This window comes from Acanthochromis polyacanthus, chromosome 1 (assembly GCF_021347895.1).
Source record: "Acanthochromis polyacanthus isolate Apoly-LR-REF ecotype Palm Island chromosome 1, KAUST_Apoly_ChrSc, whole genome shotgun sequence".
In the NCBI taxonomy this organism is placed as follows: Eukaryota; Metazoa; Chordata; class Actinopteri; family Pomacentridae; genus Acanthochromis; species Acanthochromis polyacanthus.
This window is the reverse complement of record NC_067113.1, coordinates 17,581,727-17,600,753: the sequence shown is the minus strand read 5'-3', so window position 1 is coordinate 17,600,753 and position 19,027 is coordinate 17,581,727. Positions and strand designations below refer to the sequence as shown.

General features: G+C 42.6%; 1 protein-coding gene across 2 annotated transcripts in view; it reads left to right on the top strand.

Annotated features, from left to right (window-relative positions):
- Positions 1–19,027, top strand: part of LOC110963933 (latent-transforming growth factor beta-binding protein 2) — an 89,141-nt gene that overhangs the window by 11,576 nt on the left and 58,538 nt on the right. For both annotated transcript variants that reach the window (XM_051948864.1, XM_022212462.2), the window contains exon 3: positions 4,954–5,224. In XM_051948864.1, coding sequence (XP_051804824.1) covers positions 4,954–5,224 — 271 coding nt within the window. The remainder of the gene's footprint in view (positions 1–4,953; positions 5,225–19,027) is intronic.

Genomic DNA, 19,027 nt, shown 5'->3' with positions numbered 1-19,027 from the left:
TATATGTCATGTGTGTGGATTTGTGGGGGTCGCACAGTTTACAGTTCAGGGGGATGACACTGCTTTGGCTGCCCTGTTTAGAGTTAAAGCCCATTAGACATATCCTGTAATCAATACACACCCCATCTTCCCAAACCCCATCATTAACATAGACGCTGGACAGCTCGCTCTCAAACCAGCAGTACTGCTTTCTCCACTCCAGCTGGTGCCTCTGTTTGTAGGTTGCAATTGGGTCCTGTTTTGGCCTCCTGCGCCACATGTTTTTCTAATTGCTACCATGGTCGAAAGTGTGGTGAAAATGAGGTACTATTCAGCGCTTGGACCTAGACATGCATGTATTAAATTTCTCTTTTGTTTATTTGTACGTCTTTGTTTCTTAAGCTGTTAAGAATATAAAATAATGAAAGCGAGGGGCAAAGCACACACAGTCACGCTACACAGGAAAGTGATCTTAATTAGCACTCAGTAACTCTGTTTTTTCTTCATTCATGGTGTCATAATCGAAAAAAAAGAGCCCATGTGCTGAAGCAGATCGCTCCGCATGAGGTAGAGAAGCAAGACTGGGCTTGATTGACACTTCCAGAGCAACATTAGCAACAAGCACCCCTCTACTTCAGTCACACACGTGCTCAGCGAGGCCACAGTGTTGTTAGGGCAGCCTGTAGCCAACCATTTATCACAGCACCCTCCTGCTTAAAGACCATATGGAAGTGGTTGCGATGTGATCCCTCAGGAAGATGGGGTTTGTGGGTTTTTGGTGAACACCACGTCTCGCAAAGCCACTTTTACTAGTTGTAGGCACACTCCCCCAGATCCAGATATCCTCCACAGAGTGCCCCAGCATGTGGCCCATTAGAGGTCGAATGTGGGAGTTTGAGGGGTGTGGTGGAGGCACAATACAGCAGGAATCAAAGTAATGTACACAGTGTCATGGGTCACATGTAGGTTAACAAAATCCCCCCACAGAGTTGAGGTGGGTTTGGAGAATAAAAGCTCCAACTACTGTATTAGACCAAGAAACCCACGCTGTGATTGAAAAAAGTGCATCTATGACAGAGGCACCTTCATTTGGTGAAATATTACCCATGTAAGATTTACCACAAAGAGAAAATAAAGGATCAGTCAAACAGTGTCAGGCTCCCTCCCCTCTGGTTTTGATTAGACAAATAGAGAAGTTTGTTTTTGAACTTTTAATGGAAGCTTGCAGAGTTACAGTAACAGCAGTTTGGTTGCAAACAGCAGAGTTGGTGCTTGGCAAGCCAGAAATGATAGCACTTGCAGTGGTAACCATGTGGAAATCACATGTTGCAAAGAGATTAACACTCACTTGAAATGATTAACATTGAGGGGCAATTGTATTAACTGCTCAATAGACCAATTCTTACTTCTTCAGTGGATAGCGAGTCCGGATGAGAGGCAAATTTTTCAGCTTGTCTCTCCACTCTGCCTCCTGCAATCTCCAACACTTGACCTATTTCATGAGAGCTGTCAGGTTCTGTGATAACTCCTAAAAAAGAGGCTCCTGCTGTCATCACAGGAGGTTAACCAGACTACGTCTTCAGACACAAGAGTTTTACGCTTGTCTGTGATGTTTTGCACAGCTTTGTGCAAAGTTTAATCAGTGTTTAGAACTTGAGCTTTAGCCTCTTCACAAACATACATTCTCCCTAATATGATAATACATTATAATATTTCACTTCAGTAGCGAGTCACAAGTGAGTTGCTTATTTTCTAATGATATTTTGTCTTTCATTCTTGTTTCCCAACTTCCCGTCTCTCAGTTTCAGGGTTTGAAAGAGTCTTTAGTCAAGCCTTTTGTCATATTCTGCTAAATTCTAATCTCCAGAGCAGCTCCCGGCCTCCAAATCACATAATGGTGCATAATGCTCTCAGCCTGTAGTCAGTCCTTCCCCAAGGTAATTGTGATTATGCTTTCATTATCAATATTATTTTCAGAAATGTCAGGTTACCTCTGGCAGCACTGTTGACCTGCGTAAAGTGAGGAGATTTCTCTACCTGTTTGAATTATGTCAGATATTGGTTTCGAGTTGCCCCTCGCTGAATGAGAGGACTGTAAAGATTTGATGGCTTGTATTACTCTGAGTCAGAGAGAGGCGAAGGTGAATCTCTGGGGCATTGTAATGGACTGGAAACGAGCGCTAAGTTGGAAATGAGAGACCAATGGAAGGGGGATGAGAATGGCAGTCCGGCTTACTTGCACATGCAAACCTAAACTTATGACAGGTAACTATAACCCACTGGGGAAATCATGAACAATACCTACTCCAATAAAGTGCCTGGCCTTGCTTTAATATAGGTAGAGAATTATTGTGCAGTCGGCCCAAATGAAACCTGGAACCTTGACGACTGGAGTCATTCCTGTTCCAAGTGTTTTTTTAACCTCTAAGCAGATATTGGATGAATATTTGCATTAACCATAGCAGTCAGGCTTTTCCTTAGAGATGCTACTTGGCCAGTAAAGTCTTTCTTAATCTTTACTGATGTGTCTTCTTCTGTGGAGAGTATTGCAATACCTACGACTTACTCGAAGCAACAAATATTTGAGCTAAGCCCAGAGAAAATGATGTTTCTATATTAATAATGTGGTTATTACTGATTCGTCTGGATCAGCATGTTTTCATGGAAGGCTGAAAGCTTCCAACAACAGTCTAATAGTCTCCTCTTTTCAGATGACTGGATGTGGACACAATCTCCCAAAACTTGGCCGGTCTGTCTCAGTCATAATTAAGGCTGAAGTGGCAATGCCAGGAATGTTTGCCATTTCTCCTCCTTTATTTCCGATGGATTCTCATTTTATTATTACTCTCGCAAAGTAATAATTGCTGCACATATTTGTGAAATGGATGGAATGTGAGGCAATTAGTTTTAATGATGTGCAAGACAAATCTGCACGACAGCAATTACTGTGACAATGTGTTCAGCAGCCCAGAGGCAGGGCCCAGAGACAACACAGATAGGCAGCGACACTGTACACCACGGCCATGCAGGCTTCATGTGGGGCAGAGGTCAGGACCGGAGTCACTGACCTGTCCGCTCTGTTGTCAGCACAGGCGGCATGTTTGTCTGGTGTCAATTCTGGGCCTCACAGCTGAAAACGAGTCACACGATCCAACACATCCCGTCGTAAGCCAGCCGTGAATGGGTTACTGTCCTGCCCTGCACTGTTTCTCATTTCAATTCAGATAGTTTATTTGAACAATGCCGTTTCACACATTACAGAGTTCTCCCTCTCCAGCGTCATGTCACTGGAGCCTGTGGCCTATTTGATCCACCGCCTCATCCCAAAACTTGAGGTTAAACAGACTCCGGACAGGACGGTGGCACCCGGCCAGCCTGTACTTTAGGTAGATGATGTATTTTACTTCTTGCCAAACAGTGCTCAGACAATCCCTATTTTATCCCATGATGGAAAATTCGGATCACATCCCAAGTTATACAAATCCACAACCACGCTTCTCTAAATGTGTACACTTCATCAGAAAAGGGTGTACATTTTCCTCCGAGCAGTTAAAATGAAATGCTTGAGTGAGCTGGTCCAAATAAAATTTGCCTCACCATAAAGCAGAAGAGAGTGGTGACTGTCTGATATTTAATCTTCAATGTGTTAGTTTTCCTCATTATGCCACAGACTGATGATGCAGTGGTTTTTAATTAAGCGTGCATATAATCTAGGAAAACCAAAACTCACATTGGCTTCTCTTTGTCAGAATATATCTGTGGAAATAAATCTCTGGCACTGCAGTTGTTGCACAGCGCTGTCATGTTTCCATCAGTTGTGAGCTCATGGACTCAGAAACAGCATTGTCGGGATCCGGAGTGCTTTCACTCGAGACTAAAGGAAACATAAAGTGGCCAGAGTCTGAGGAGCAATGCAATAACAGGAAATGTGCAGCAGGTAGAGTGCTGTTCGCACCCAGTGGGGTCCTTTCTGGCTGCCAGCGCTCCTCTCTGCCAAGAGCTGCGGCACTGTTCCTGCCTGCGATCTGTCAGTGTCCACAGCATCTGTGTCAATAGCATTCCATAGCCCTGTTGACAGAGCGCCGCTGTTTGCTTTAGCCACCACAGACCAGTGGTCTGATTTATTGTTTGAGGACAATGTAATAAATCCTCAAGTACCGTTTACTACATACATTTGTGTCATAAGATCGAAGGCTTGTTTGCTTTAAATTGCGTGCCACAGCATCTTTCAGTACTTGAAGTATCTGGAGTGTGATGGGACGGCTGGGCTAGGCCGGTAGAGAGACACCGATTATTTTTCCATGACCATGAAATAACCTCAGCTCTGTGTATTTGCAGACTATTGATAAATATTATGCACACATTCATCTGTTCAGTACAGTAAGCCACATCAGATTCAATTTGTTTTTTAAATAAAGGACACAGCTCTACAATCCATTTCTTTGATGAAGTGTCACATATTTTTCAGTTGGCCTCCATTTTGCAGTTTTTCCTATTCGCTCATGTTTTTTTTAATGACCTCTTACTTTTATGACCTTTTTTTGAAGCTGCCTGTGTTGCAGCGAGAGCACACACTGGATTCTAGATCAGTGACAAAAGCTATATTTAGGAAATTACTGCGTATAGAAATGGCAGCAGCACTAAACTGAGCCATGAATTTGTCTTATAGGTTTTACCTCAGAGAGAAATTGGATAAGGATTTAATATAAGTGATCATATACATTTAGACTAAACAGGGTAGTTAAAGACTCAGGAGAAATTGAACATGACAGCCCCTCCAGGCTGTCTGCAGAATGAAAAGGACAGAAATGGTTAAGAAGTGAACCTAATAGCCCCTTGATTGAATCAACTTAAGCTGAGCCCCTGTGTCGAGATCAGGGAAAGCCATTTCTGCTACTGCCCCTTCGTACAAGGGGGCACATGCTCTAACCTGACCTCCTGAGAACTTGATCTCCTTCTGTGCTCTTTCTTCAGCTGACTGCCAGCCCCCCTGCCAGAACCGCGGCTCCTGCAGCCGACCACATACCTGTGTGTGTCGCTCAGGCTTCCAAGGGCCCCGCTGTGAGGAGGTGGCTCCGGAGCAGGTGTACATCCGCGATCGAGGCGCCCTGAGGCGAGTTCAACCAGGCACCAACCCTTTCCAGAGAGACCAACCGCAGAGAAGGCCCTCAGAAAGGCACGCCATTGATACCACCAAGGTCCAGACCCCACGACCTGTGACTACCAGACTGCCCGACCACACTGCGTAAGTGATTCTTTGTCTTCTCTTATTATAGCCAGGAAGAGCCTCACAGTTTTGCCAAATAAGGATTCAATATGTAACATTTTAATAGTAGAGGCCAAATCATGCTTTCCATGTCCATGTACGTGGGCGGTGCAAGTCTGCTAGCCAGTTGGATGCATTTCCACTCATATTGAACACAAAAAAACATGCGAGGAATCAGTAGCTGGCTGCAGATTACACTGTAGCACCATGTCAGTGATTATTTCTGGGGTGTACTGGGCATAGTGTGTGAACATTGCACAGGATTTCTGGAGAAATTAGAACTTCCTACTGTGTTTGTACAAATCATCCTCCAAAGTCCAGCAATGACTGCTTCAATTACAACTCTTTAAATGATGAATCATAAAGGTGTTGTTGGCTGAGAACCTCCTCGTACTGTTTGTCCTCAAGCCGAACAGGTGTTTTAAGCACAACTTGTTTTCTTGCCAGGTGTGCAGTTGACATGTTTGTAGTGCTGCACATGAACAGTTGGTGCAGACCAACTTGGACTTGGGTGGATGACGAAATTAACATCCCACATACCCTTGCGGTTAAATTCATCATCCATGCAGAAAGCATGAATTGGCCTTAAGACTTCCATAGACTCTAAATTCAGGGCTGACACACTAAACAGTGTCAGCATAAGTTCGTTCTCCACTGCTAGAATTTCCAGGCCATATTAGGGCAGCTCAAATCTTTGGCTGCAGACACACCCATGTCAGATCTGTTTTAGGGTGATTTTCAGGGAAGAAAAAGCACCTTTTTCAGGGTAGGCACTTTTTAAACAAATCAACGCTGATTTGTTAAACTCAGAAAAAAGAAACAATTTTTTCTTTTTGCCACATCAAAGTCCTTCTCCACTCAAACATTGCCATCAACAATATGAGATTTACCATATATGCTAACATAGCAAACCCTCCATTGTTCTACTGCCCACATGCTCATAGAACTGGAGTTACATCAGTTAACTCACTCTTTGCTGTTGTTTAGGCGAACTCAGATCCTACACTACAAATTGAAACAGGAAGGATAAAAGAGCTAATTACGAGGTCCTTCCTATAAACATTTGTGCCACCTTGTGTTTGCTCTGAGTTCCTGCAGTGTAACTTCATCTATAGTTGCTACTAATAGGAAGGGTAATTGAACTATTGCAGCAGCTAGCGCACCACTACATGCTAATGGGAATGTAAGTTATTCAAAATATGCATTTATACTATCAGCTCTGGTTTCATAGCTCTCCTGGTTTGTGGAACAGTTTATACTCTGACAACGAAGATTTAAGAAAACTGAGTGGAGCCATACAGGTGAAAAATCTCTGATTGTTTCCTTACTTCCTTTACGTTCAATCATCCAGCTCTTTGCTCAGAGATCAGTACTGTCAGGATGGTTTGCTGATGGTAAACAGCTCAAATTTGCCTCTCAAACACATTTTGTGGATTGACTTCACCCCTGCAAGCGAATCCACAGATGGCGGCCATTCCACTGCAGTGAACTGATTTTGTTGTTTAAATTGCTTCGGTGTCCAGGCCTTTAAACTCTCATTTTGCACTTTTCAGATCCTTTAATTTGCTTTTCCATGTTGGTTTCGAGCTCATCAAACTCATAAACATGATCTGATGTCTTTTTCAGTGTGTTGAGGGTTTGCTGCAGTATTTTGTGGCTTTGCACAGAGAGATATTTGTTTCAGTCACAATTACTGTCATAGAGGCGGGCCTGTCGAAAACAAATTGACACGCTGTGCTATTAGAAATTATTTAAAGGCTCCTGAGCAAACAGTAGTTCATTACAAACAAGTTCAGCGCTGGTTGTGTTTATCGTTGCAATAAATCAAACCAGATGACTGGGTTCATATGTTAAATCTTTAATACACTCTAAGTAAAACAAATACGAAGTAAAGCAAGTAAGCATTTGCTGCCATTTGCTGCCATGCTTGAAAAGTATTAAGCTAAATCTGTAAAATGTAGGAAAATATAACATGTCTTACCAGACAGAAGTATTAACCCATGCTGTTTGCTATGAAAATAGAGGAGGAAGATTATATTTTCTTTCGGCTTTGACCGCTTCAGTTTGTTCTTTGATTTATTGGAATTACTGTGACTATAAAGTATCCAACTAATAATTGCTCAGACGAAGCCCTTTTTTAGTGCATTCTCCAAAGACTGCTAATCAGACAGGCCTAATAGTTTCTTGGCTTCGTCGTCTGACTGTTTTTGTTCCAGTCTTGTTGGAAATAACGTTTTGGTTTGATTAATCACTATACCATGGCTGGAGCCATATTTCTGATCAAGGATGCTGAAAGGGAGTAATTGTTTCCGGGAATATTTTGATGGCTCGTTATTGCTTACAGGTTCAGACTTATCTTGTCAAATTGTGCTCCATGTTGGACGGTGGCCCAGTGCTTTTCTAATCCGCTCACAGTCGGTTTAAGTGCCATAATTTGTTTGGGCACTGAGGTCATCAGTCACTTTTTAGCCGGTTTGTCATCTGGGTAATTTCTCTCCACCAAACCACTGAAACATTCTCAATTACATCTGACATTTATGGTGCTCCTCTTGCTAATTGTGAGGGTCTTGTGTCATTTTTGGCCTTTGCTGGTGTTATGGAATTATGCTGGCATAGCCATCCGCATGTTTGTGGTAGCTCAATGAAACTACTAAATGTTTTGGCAGATGGTTCATAAAAGACTTTTTATGCTTCCTCCTTCCCAAAACAATTATCTTGAAGTGATAGTAAATCTTATAATCAATACAAGAGCTCTGAAGAGTGCACAGTTGCTATGCATATGTTTTCTTTGTTCTTGACTCACAGGACATATTTGTGCTCTGAGTCACAGATCTGGGATAAATAGAGAGAGACTCTGCTGCAGGTTCAACATTGTAAGAAGCAGACAGTGTTTCTGAATCACAAATGCCCTTATTATGACTGGTTTCACTGTCATGTTTCTACTGAAGCTGACTAACTGTTTGTAAAAAGTGCTGTTAAGCCTTGGATGAGCCATTTCCCCCTGAAAAAGGTTTCCAGTTAATCCAAGCATTAGTTGTTGTCAGCAACATAATTCTCAGTCATTTCCAGGACAGACTGCGTACCTCTGCCAGAATTACAAAATGTCTTCATTTAAACATTAATCAAAAACTTATTTGAATACTTGACTCTGCTACATCGGTGCTTCCAGGAAGCTATTTGAGCGCTTGAGTAATTCACATTTAAAGCTCAGCCCTTGTGAACTGCTGTGAATTTTCTGCATTCTCTCGGCCCAGAATGATCTTTGAGGGGTGGAACAGTGTTCCCCCTGGAGAAGTGGTGGATGCAAGTCTCGGTTTCATATATCAGCCCGAGGTTCCACTGTTTCCAAATCCAGGAAAGCACGAGCAACGTGAGGTCACGAAGACAGAGAGTCAGATAGAAAGACCGGTGCCAAAGGCTCAATGAAGAAGTAAGACGACGGGAGTAGGGAGGACAGATGCTCAGACTAAGATAGATCTTCTTGGCCTTGCCCCCACTTATAGAGTAAGGGAGCAAAGGCCGCCTAGTACTTGCAGCACCCAGCAGTCTCCTTTAATTTCTCCCTACCAGAGAAGGTGTGAGGTACTATATATGTCTTTCTTGGAGCGGACTTGGCTTGTTATGTCAGCAGCACCCTGTTACTAACCCGGCCTGTCAAGTGGCGCCAAGAACAAGAAATAGTGTAGAGAAGGAATGAGACAAACCAGGAGGGAAAGAACAAGAAGAATGATAATAACAAAAAAGCCACTTAGCGAGACAAAAAATCTATAACACTGAACAAGGTAAAATCAAAGTCCAGGGTAGAGTTATAAAATCAGTTGTGCTCCTTGTGTTCAGACCTGCTGCCTGGCCTTCTCACTGTCCCGTCAATACTCATTCACAGCTTTGAAACCATGTCCAGAGGCAGCAGACAGAGAAAATACAGCGTCTGCGGTTTAGGATGAGGTTTGCCAACACCTCAGTTAAGATGATACTTTTCAGTTTGTCAGCAGAATAGTACCTTAAACTTGTGTGGCCAGACACAGGCTTTTTTTGATTAGGCACTGAGTAGCCTAAGTACATTTAGTGGTCTTGTTAGTCTGGTTATTTGTTGAAGTGTTTTTACTAAACTACTCACTGAGTTACCAAAGAAACAAGATTCCAGCATCATCCTGCTTACTCCATAGTTTCCAGAGAACAATTTGCTATGTTAACACTGGATTGTTATTAGTATCTGTCTTTTCTTTGACATTTCATTGTGAGTGGATGTTTGTAAATGTAACAGAAATGACTGGCTTGAAATATTGTCATGCTTGTTGTCATTATACCAATAGGCTTCCTTGGTTATGTAGTTTAAACTTGTCCAATGGTGTCCTGGAGGTATCCCACCCAGGGCCCTGTTTTACACAAAACTGTTTCTTTCCCCCAAGCAGATGAATGCAAAGTATGTTGTTTCTTCTGATGCAAAAAACCCCTCATAATTTCATGTTCCAAGTGGCAGCTTGAATGTTGCTAATTTTTACAAAACAAAACTAGCAGTTAAACATTCTCCATCGATACGTCAGTGTTCACTGGTGTTTTTCCTCCAAATCCTTTAAGTGTGTTCAGAACAAAACCCCAATTATTGTCTTATTATTACCTCATTTTGTACAAATTTGACCTCTGGACTGTTTATGTTTATTTGTCAACTGTACAGATGTTAGCTGTAACTAAACCATGTGTGTTTGTGTGGCTACTCAGCCTCTGAATGATGTCAGAACCAAGCAGGGACTCACGTTCTAATAGTTTCCTCCCAGTTTCTCTGTTCTCATCTCTGTGTGTTTATGAAGTCGAATCATTAAGCCTTGTCATAATTGATGTGTCTTCTGTTGGCTTTGTGTGCAATTTGTCATCTCAAGCTCACAGCATGTTCTGTCCGTCAGATCTCTGCAGTTCTTTCCTCATCCATGTTGGCTACACTCATAATGACAAATCCTTCAGTCTAAATACAAAAACTTGCTCGTTTGGGACTTCTCTGTCAATCTAATGGTGATGGACATGCCTATTCTATGAATAGTCCTGCTGAATTAATTTATGCGTGACATCCGAAAATAAAAGTTTGGGTGTGATGGACAAAACATATGAGAAAACTCCTGTAAAGTGCCATTCTGTGACATTGGAGCACAACTCTATACTCGTACTCCCTCCTCCTGTATTCCTGTTTGCAGTCTTTGCTTTTCCTCTGACCCTTTCAACCGTGTCCCAAATGTCCCGACTGCATGTTCCGTGGGATTCACTATAAAATTTAAAATATCCTATATGCAGCTGGCAAACAAATAACCGCTTCCTCCGCTGACCTGTGCTGCGGGACAAATGGGCTTCACTGCAGCCCAGTGTTTCCTGTGAGCTTCGTGCTCAGCAGCAGTGAAAGGCTTGTCCCTGTCAGCACGAGATCCTGCAGATCACAGGTCTGTCAACTCCCAGTACGAAGGTCAGGGCCAGTGGCAAATACGCCTGGCTAAGCTGGAACTGTGATAACACATAGAGGACGTATTCACCACCTCCTACCAGTCCTTCATATCATCTCCACTGGCCTGCCGTTCTCTGACATCAGTCCTCTGCAGGAAACAGAGCAGGGCAGAGCAGGATGTGTGTGCAGCATGCAGCTCATCCCTACAAAGGTCACAACTCTCTGGTCTCTCTTGCATAATCGGACTCAGGACTGTTGGCAGCAGCTACCTGGATAGTAGAGCTGATCAGTGATATCGCATACATTATAGCTGTCTTTGGACTGGATTTAAACATACAGTAGATCTGATGATTTCTGCACTACTTTCATGATGAAACATTAAAGACAGTACATTATAGAGAGCAGGTGTAGATCTTGTTGATGTTCCTCACTGCTTCATCAACTTTTCGATGAGATTAAACTGAATCAGTTCAAACTTTTAAAGTTGAGCTACCGCTCCATGAGATGTCCCAATAGGAAAAGTAATAATATGAGCATATGCCCCAATACAACCCATTACATTTTGTTAACATAGTGCTTTTTTACTGTAAATGCTGGAAAATTTAGTGTCAAATATTCCATCATCAGTGAAATGGATCTTGAACACTTGTCATTACACGAATCTGATTCACTGGATGTGGATGTGATGTGGGAGAAATCATTTCAGTTGACTTAGTCCTTCCTTTGCTACCTGTTTTATTCACAACGGGAAACAACGACAACCTCTGAAACATTGAAAATGTAAAAATTTGCCGAATATTTGGATCATGCAGTAAGGCATTCCTGATAGTTTTCGCATGTATTTTAGTAACAGTAATCATCTCCCTGCATGCAAATGTTCGACAGCAACAATTCCCAATGTTATTATTTTGACGAAACACAGAAGCTGCATCCTTTGCTTAGCCCCGCCCACAACTGTGATTGGTTCAAAAAACTGCAAATAGGCCAGAGAGGGTTTTTCCAGTATAGCAGAATGATACTGCACTGCAGCCAGACCATTGTGTTCTACAGAATGGGCTGGCTAACCAAGACCACCGTTATACTGAACTGGAAGCTTGCTTCATTAGAGGTTGTTGTGCAACCGTTGAAATAAAGGACTTTAGGTGAAACCAAAGGCTTTTTGGGTGGAAAAATACCAGTGGACAGTGGACATATCAGTTTGTCACAAAATCAGGGAAACTCTTTAAGCAAAGTGATTGTACATTTTGATATGATGTGATTTGGGCTATCAGTGCAGTTTGGGTGTCGGCCTCTCTGTTCTATTGTCTGTCTGACTTCGAAAAACTGTCAAGATGAATTTTGTTTATCTTAATGAAAAGGTAGGACAAGGGCACAGGAATTAATTAATTGAAGATCTTGATCACTCAATTTAAATTTGCAAGATGGTGCATTGGCATTGGTGGAGGATGCTCTCTGTGAGTGTCTGCTTCTCGAAGAATATGTTCAGAGATATAAGATGACAATCTGACTCCCATGCAATATAATGTAAGAAAAGATCATATATATAATATGTTAGAACATGATATGATACGGGGCTGCACAGTGAAGTAGTGGTTAGCACTTTTGCCTTGCAGCAAGAAGATCCCCGGTTCAAATCCCGGGGTGGGCCTGGGATCTTTCTGCATGGAGTTTGCATGTTCTCCTGTGCATACGTGGGTTTTCTCCGGGCACTCTGGCTTCCTCCCACAGTCCAAAAATATGCTGAGGTCAATTGGTTACTCTAAATTGCCCATAGGAGTCAATGTAAGTGTGATTGTTTGTCTGTATATGTAGTCCTGCGACAGACTGGCGACCTGTCCAGGGTGTCCCCTGCCTTCGCCCGAGTCAGCTGGGATAGACTCCAGCACCCCCCATGACCCTAGTGAGGATAAAGCGGTGTATAGAGAATGGATGGATGGATGATATGATACAACTGGACAACACTATGATAGAGAAAGAACGTGGGTAAACAGTCACAACAGGGAGAAATTAGATTTATCGGCCTAATTTGCCACTATGGATGCATCAGTCTAACACATTGGATTGCTTTTGACACAGATAATGACTTTAGTAAATGAGTCCCCAGTTTAATTATCATTCTTGTTGAATCCATTGTTTCCATTATCAGTTATCTCACAGTTTTGATGCCATGCAGTAAAGTAATGAATAGAAATTAGTGGCTTAGAGAAGACTGCATCGACAAACGCAATTTATTTGCTACAAACATAAATTTATGTTTGGGATTTGTGTCTGGGCAAAGAATAATGGTTCATTGTTTCATCAGCACGCTTCATGTAAAATTGTTCAAATATAATTTCAACGTCTTGGCGCTTTCCCTAAAAAGCTAATTGTTCTGTGCAGCTGTTTGAGAGCATAATTTGCTTCAGAGATGATTACAAATTTGGTTGCACCCACTTTCAGATGTTGAAGAAAACAAAACCACCCCAGTAAGACAGTCTTACATATAACTTTCTCTGCATTAAGTGTTATGTTTGTATCGGGCCCCATCTTTTTCCTGGTGACTAATAGGACTGGCGGTTATGTGGCTTGTTGACTCAAGGCTTTGCACACAGCCACACAGCCGTTTCTCAGAGGAAACTGTGGTCATAGTGGGAGTTCTCCGTGTTAATCATGGATCACTGGCTGCTTTCACTCCCACTCCAGACAAACCACACCACCAACGCTGCCGGGACCTACTGTCAGAATTCACTAAGTTACCTTTGCACCTGTATAGAAATCGTTGGTTATGCACTGCAGATTCTCTGAGTGTGGGCGTAGCATCGAGAGCTATATGTTGAAAGGCGGGAGTGGGAATTCGCTCAACAAGTGTCCCTTAACTCAGTGGAGAGAATAATAAATTACAGCTCAAATCCCGCAGTAGCTTTTCATCCGATACTACTCTTGATACCTTCAACTTTGATCACATTTGTGTGTTCTTATGAACGTGATTTATAGTCAAACATTCAGCCTGGGAAAGTTTCCTTACTGTACCACCTGGCAGTCTGCTTTGCTACTCAAAGAGGATGTGTACAGAATCATCCTGTTGTCTCCCTTTTTGACTGCTGCCAAAACAGAGGGGGCCTGCAGATGGGAAGTCAGGTTAAAGTAAATGGGTAAAAGGCAGAGTAGTTCCCACAGGTTGAACTTGCTGCTTTCCTATGAATAGGGTCCTATCTCCCTTCTAAACCAGGCATACGACTGTACGTCTACAGTTGTGATTTGTATCCCCGCGTGGGTAGACTGGGAATGAACTTGAACGGGGTCAGGTTTACTGTTTTTTTACTTGTTTGTGTTGCACGCTGGTGCTACAAACTTGACCTCTGCCCCGAGCTCCGTCCTTGGTGAGCATTTTCACTTGTGATATGAATGGGAAAGGGCTTTCCGGAGTATGGCTGGACATCCTTTGTGGTGGTTTTGCGATGCTGGGGAGTGTCATTGTGCACCTCTGTTGCTGTGGGTTTAACTTTAACATGGCAGAGTGCAGACTCAGCTGTGGAGGCCACCCTGTCCTCAGGTGAACCCGCCACAGGGCGAGATAAGGAAAGGAAATGTTGAATTTTGCATAACATAGGACAGAAAATTAACGAAGATTGATCGAGCATATGTTGTCCTAATATGTGTGTCTAAATGCACTGTAGATTTTTGTATGTGAGCAACTTTAACACACAACAATACTGACTGAGCCAGGCCAGGAAGGCTTGGTTCTACAAAGACAGAGCCAAACGAGTCCCATGAGTGTTTGGCTTCCTGCTCGACCAGAGGGAACAAAGGACCACAGAGAACTCAGCATTCAGCATGGGACAGATATGTCTTTCTCTCTCCATCCCAACTCTCCCAAAGCCCCGTCTGAAGTACATTCTATGTGCCGCAGTGCCAGCGCGTTCTGCATCAGTAGCCAAATCCTGCTCATCAGGCAGGACTGTGCAGATGCAGCTGTCGGAGGAACAAGTACGGTACGGCAGTTATAGGAAGAGAGGCGTCTATCCCAGAATGCTCTCCAGCTCCATTGCCGAGGCAGATGGAGACAGCATCAATCAGGCTCATCTCCCAGATATGGGGCATGGTGTTGAAAGCTTGAATTAGCAGTATGGCTGTGCATGGGATCAGTTAATCCATTCGGATGTCAGGATGTAGTGTTCCTGAGGGGCTGAGGGGTGGAGTAGCCCTGCGGAAGGGCCAAACGTACACAAGTCTGACACAAAATTCTACTTTGTGTTGACTTTCTTTGTTTCTACATTTCCCCCTTGTGTTCTCTGTCGGATCAAGTTTTTATGGCTTTTCAAACCAGCATTATGGGCCTGTTCAAATATTCATCTCTCTTTTTCAAAAACCCCTTTTGGCTTGTAGTCAAAGCAGTCTGACATATGACACTAACCAGCATTTGGGCATAGCCTCAGTCAGCACTTTGTAATGGCTCTTCCTGCTGACCTGTCTTGTGGCATTTTACTAAGTGAATGATCAGAGTAACTACAATAAACCGGAGAATATTGAATGGCCTCTCAGCTCACCATGTCTCCAGGCATTTTGATTCCTGCCCCTGAACCACAGCGACCACACTGCCTTGCTTCCATCCAAGATCTGGGCTTTTGGGATAAGAACTCCACTTTATAAATGCTGAGGTGAAAACAGACATACTGGCACTGCTACCGGCCCCCTGGAGATAAAAAGGGAACTGTTTATTTCGCAGCTTTTTGGCCTGCGATGGAGTAGACGGCATTAGTCATGTGTTTTGATAATGTAGCGTCGGCAAACCTAAGTGAGGTCAAATTTACAGAAAATCTATTTTCATGCAGGCTTTGGGGGAAGTCATACCTTTAACATTAAGTGGAACTTCATCTGTGTGTTTAGCACTTGGGCTAATCCAAATAGCAGTCTTTGCTATGTAAATTTCTCAAGAATCTTCTGTGCTTCAGGCCCAGTTGTTGCACTAACAATAAGCCTCATCCTCTGGGGGACAAAAAAAAAGTCTTTCTGAATCAATCCAACTCCGCTGTAATTCATTTCACCCAGGCTCTGGCTGCTACTAGCGGGATTCCTGGAAGGCTGTCCAGACAGAAAGAATATGATTTAATCCAGCCTCTGTGGCTGGTGCGATAAGCCCTCAGACACACCCAGATTTTCACAAGGGGAAATATTCTGCCAGGACCCACAATTATCCAAGTCATAATGACTAGAGATGTTATCAAAGAAAGACCGGGCCTTAATTGCTCACTGATGTTTGGCCTTATGTGACCACGTGTATGAGAAAAGCTTGTTTTGGTAGAGAAGACTTTATCCTTAACGCAGTGTTTTTGTGACTCCTTTTAATTCTGCGGTATATTATGGGACATATATTGGATCCTGGCACTACTGGCACAAATAAATTCAATTTCCAAGGAGCACTAAGGTCAAATTTTCAATTTTTTGTAAGCCCATCATGTGTCCCAGGAAAAAGAAATATCGTTAAACTGTTTTTCTCGTCTTTAACATCTAATCAGTGGCAGCAGCTAAATATACATACAGTGTAACCTCCAGAAAGAATTTTGGGAAATATGCTGACCTGTTTTCTCGCCAAGAGCTAGATGAGAAGAGTGATACCGCTTTCGTGCCTGTGCAGTAAATATCGCTTAATAGGAGGAAACAGCTCGTCTGGCTCTGTCCAAAGGTAGAAAATCATACCGACCCACTGGCTCCTCATAAGTTTTTGAACAGATTGAGCAAACAAACTATAACATGTCAGTTAGCTTTACAGGTGCTAGTAGGCGTAATTTGTTGCCTTTGAGCACAGTGTATTTCCTGAGATGTCGAGCTATTTCTGTGAATCAACATCAAGACTTTGTCAGTGAGTTTTAACAACATGTGCAAGCTTCATGGTCTTCTTGCAAAACAAGCTTTGAGAAAAGCCAAGCCTTTGGAGGTTAAAACATTTACTACCACAGATTAAACATTCGCAAAAAGCTGTAATTTGGGGTACGACTTTAATTTGACAGAGGCTGGTGTCGAGTTATTTTTGCATTTCCTATGAACGCAAACTTCACCACCGTGCCATTGCATGACCTTGTTGCTACGAGGAACACACAACAACAGTACAATGAAAGTTCCCTCAGGATTGGATATTATATTTATTGGTGCATGCTAAGGATCAGACCTCAGGGTTTTATTGAAAGAAACACACTGGGACCTCAGTGGTTGAATGGTGAATGGATGAGGGCGTTCTGCATAGAGACTGAGGAATGAAATGTGTGACCACAGTGGGATCTGACCACTGGTGGTACAGATGGTTTGGTGCACTGACTGAGTGGGTTAGAATGGATTAATTCTTTTTCAGCTCGCAAAGACTTCTTTCACCTCTTAAACTACACCAAGGCTGTTAAGACAGACCGAAATCTGAATTAAACTTTTCCCCTTGTTTTCTTGTGGGCCCTTAGAGGCTGATCAAACATGGGAAAACTATCCTGTCTTCTCAAAGCAAAAACACAATCGACTTTAAATATCCAATTAGTAATTAATTTCTTATCAAATATCAGATATAAAAGCTGAGGTTTTGCTAAATTAAATTCTGAAGCAAACAAGTCATACTTGGCAAGAAGAATCCTAGTCAGCCTCCAGTATCTTTGCTGCTAATCTGGAATATTTTCTCTCTTCCTGGCTACATTGTAGTTCATGTCTTAGACGTCATGGAGATTCATAACACTGCTGGGCTTTGAATAGCAAAACACGAACAAGAGTCAAGTGTGTATGTCTTTGCTAATGTTCTTGAATAACACCTCCTGGGACTTGTTTCAGCAGCCTGCACTCTCCTTCCTCGTCTGCAGGCTTTAGTCTGTGAAATGTGGAGCACCATCTGTTATAAAGCCTTTTGCTGAAAAACATCTCTGTGGACATTCTCAAATTTTGGAATCTAGAGCAAAAAGATAGATTATCTCTTTGCATTTCAAAGTGTGTCTGTGTTTAATGGGGCCTCCTCTGAAAAATATTGTGTTTTTGCAAACTCAGCTGCACGGTTTATTCTTTTATGACAAACCAATCCAAAACTCCTAACCGTTGCTTTGCCACTTAAGATCTTTGGAACAGGGCCAGTCTGCCTTGTTGTATTCAAAACTGTTTGTACCCCTCACATAAAGCTCTGTATAGTTCTCAGTGCTCCCTCTTTGACTGCAATACTACATGATCCAAACACACTCATAAATCTTCCTCTTCTTTGTTACCAACAGTGTTTGCAGTGGTTGAGCAGTACAACGTTTTCATTGTTTCTGCTGCTGTGCGCACAGTTGTTTTTTTTCTTTTCCAGATTTCTGCTGTTCTCTCCATTTAGGCTGATGAAACGCATATCCAAGCTCGATCTCTGAAACGAACGACAGTGTTTAACGCGTCCTCTGAACGAGATGGATGTGTGTAAACCTTGATTTACACTCGGGCTTTGATGACCATCATTTATTTTCCCATTTACCAAGTAGCCTTCAAATTGCCCTAATTATGTGCAGTTCTTATGTAATAAGGGTTTTTGGCTGATGCTCCATGTTGGAAAGAGGTAAATGGAACTATTAAACATTTTGTTTAAATAAAAAGAATAATGACTCGATTTTCCTTGTGTTGATTGGTCGTAAACCTACTGATGGTTTCAGAGGTTTGCCACTCATCACTCTGGAGGTCACGTCCAGTCCAGCACAAAGAGAGCTCTGACAGGACAAAGTGACAAGGCTGGGAGCTATCAGGTTGTGCAGTGGGACCCAGACTGGGACACTCATGCCAGACACTTCTGCCTGCTGTCAGACTGTCTTGTTTAGACAGTCTGTTCAAAGCCAAATGGCTCCATCCAGCAACCAGACTCAAGCTCTTCGTATCAGTCTATTTTCTGCTGTAGCCGCTATAATCCAACAATCCAAGCCATTAGAAGTGGGTTAGAAACTTTGGTATTCTCAAACAAATCAAAATGAAAAATGACCTTTGCCAAGCCAGGCATGTGCGGAGCTTCAAGTGGTGAAAAAAAGCCCATTTGATATCACTGTTTTGACCTTCTATCCAACCTACTTCTCATCCTCCACCCAGAAGTAGGTTTCTGTGTCTGAAATACATTAACTAACAAGTATGGTTTATTTCATATGGAAATTTATAGGGGATAATGAAAGCGCCTCAGAGACAGAACTGTTAGTGAATGAATCAGCTGTGGCCCATACGTTACTGCGCAGCGCTTCACATAAACACCGATCTGGCCTCGTCATGCAGAGCGAGCTACGAAGATGGTTTAAGATGTAAACAGTTCTCGAGGATCTGGGTCATTGCATGTGTGTGTGTGTGAGTGAATGTTTGGGGTGAAGAGGATCATCAGATAAATCCAGACTCGCTCCGTCTATCTA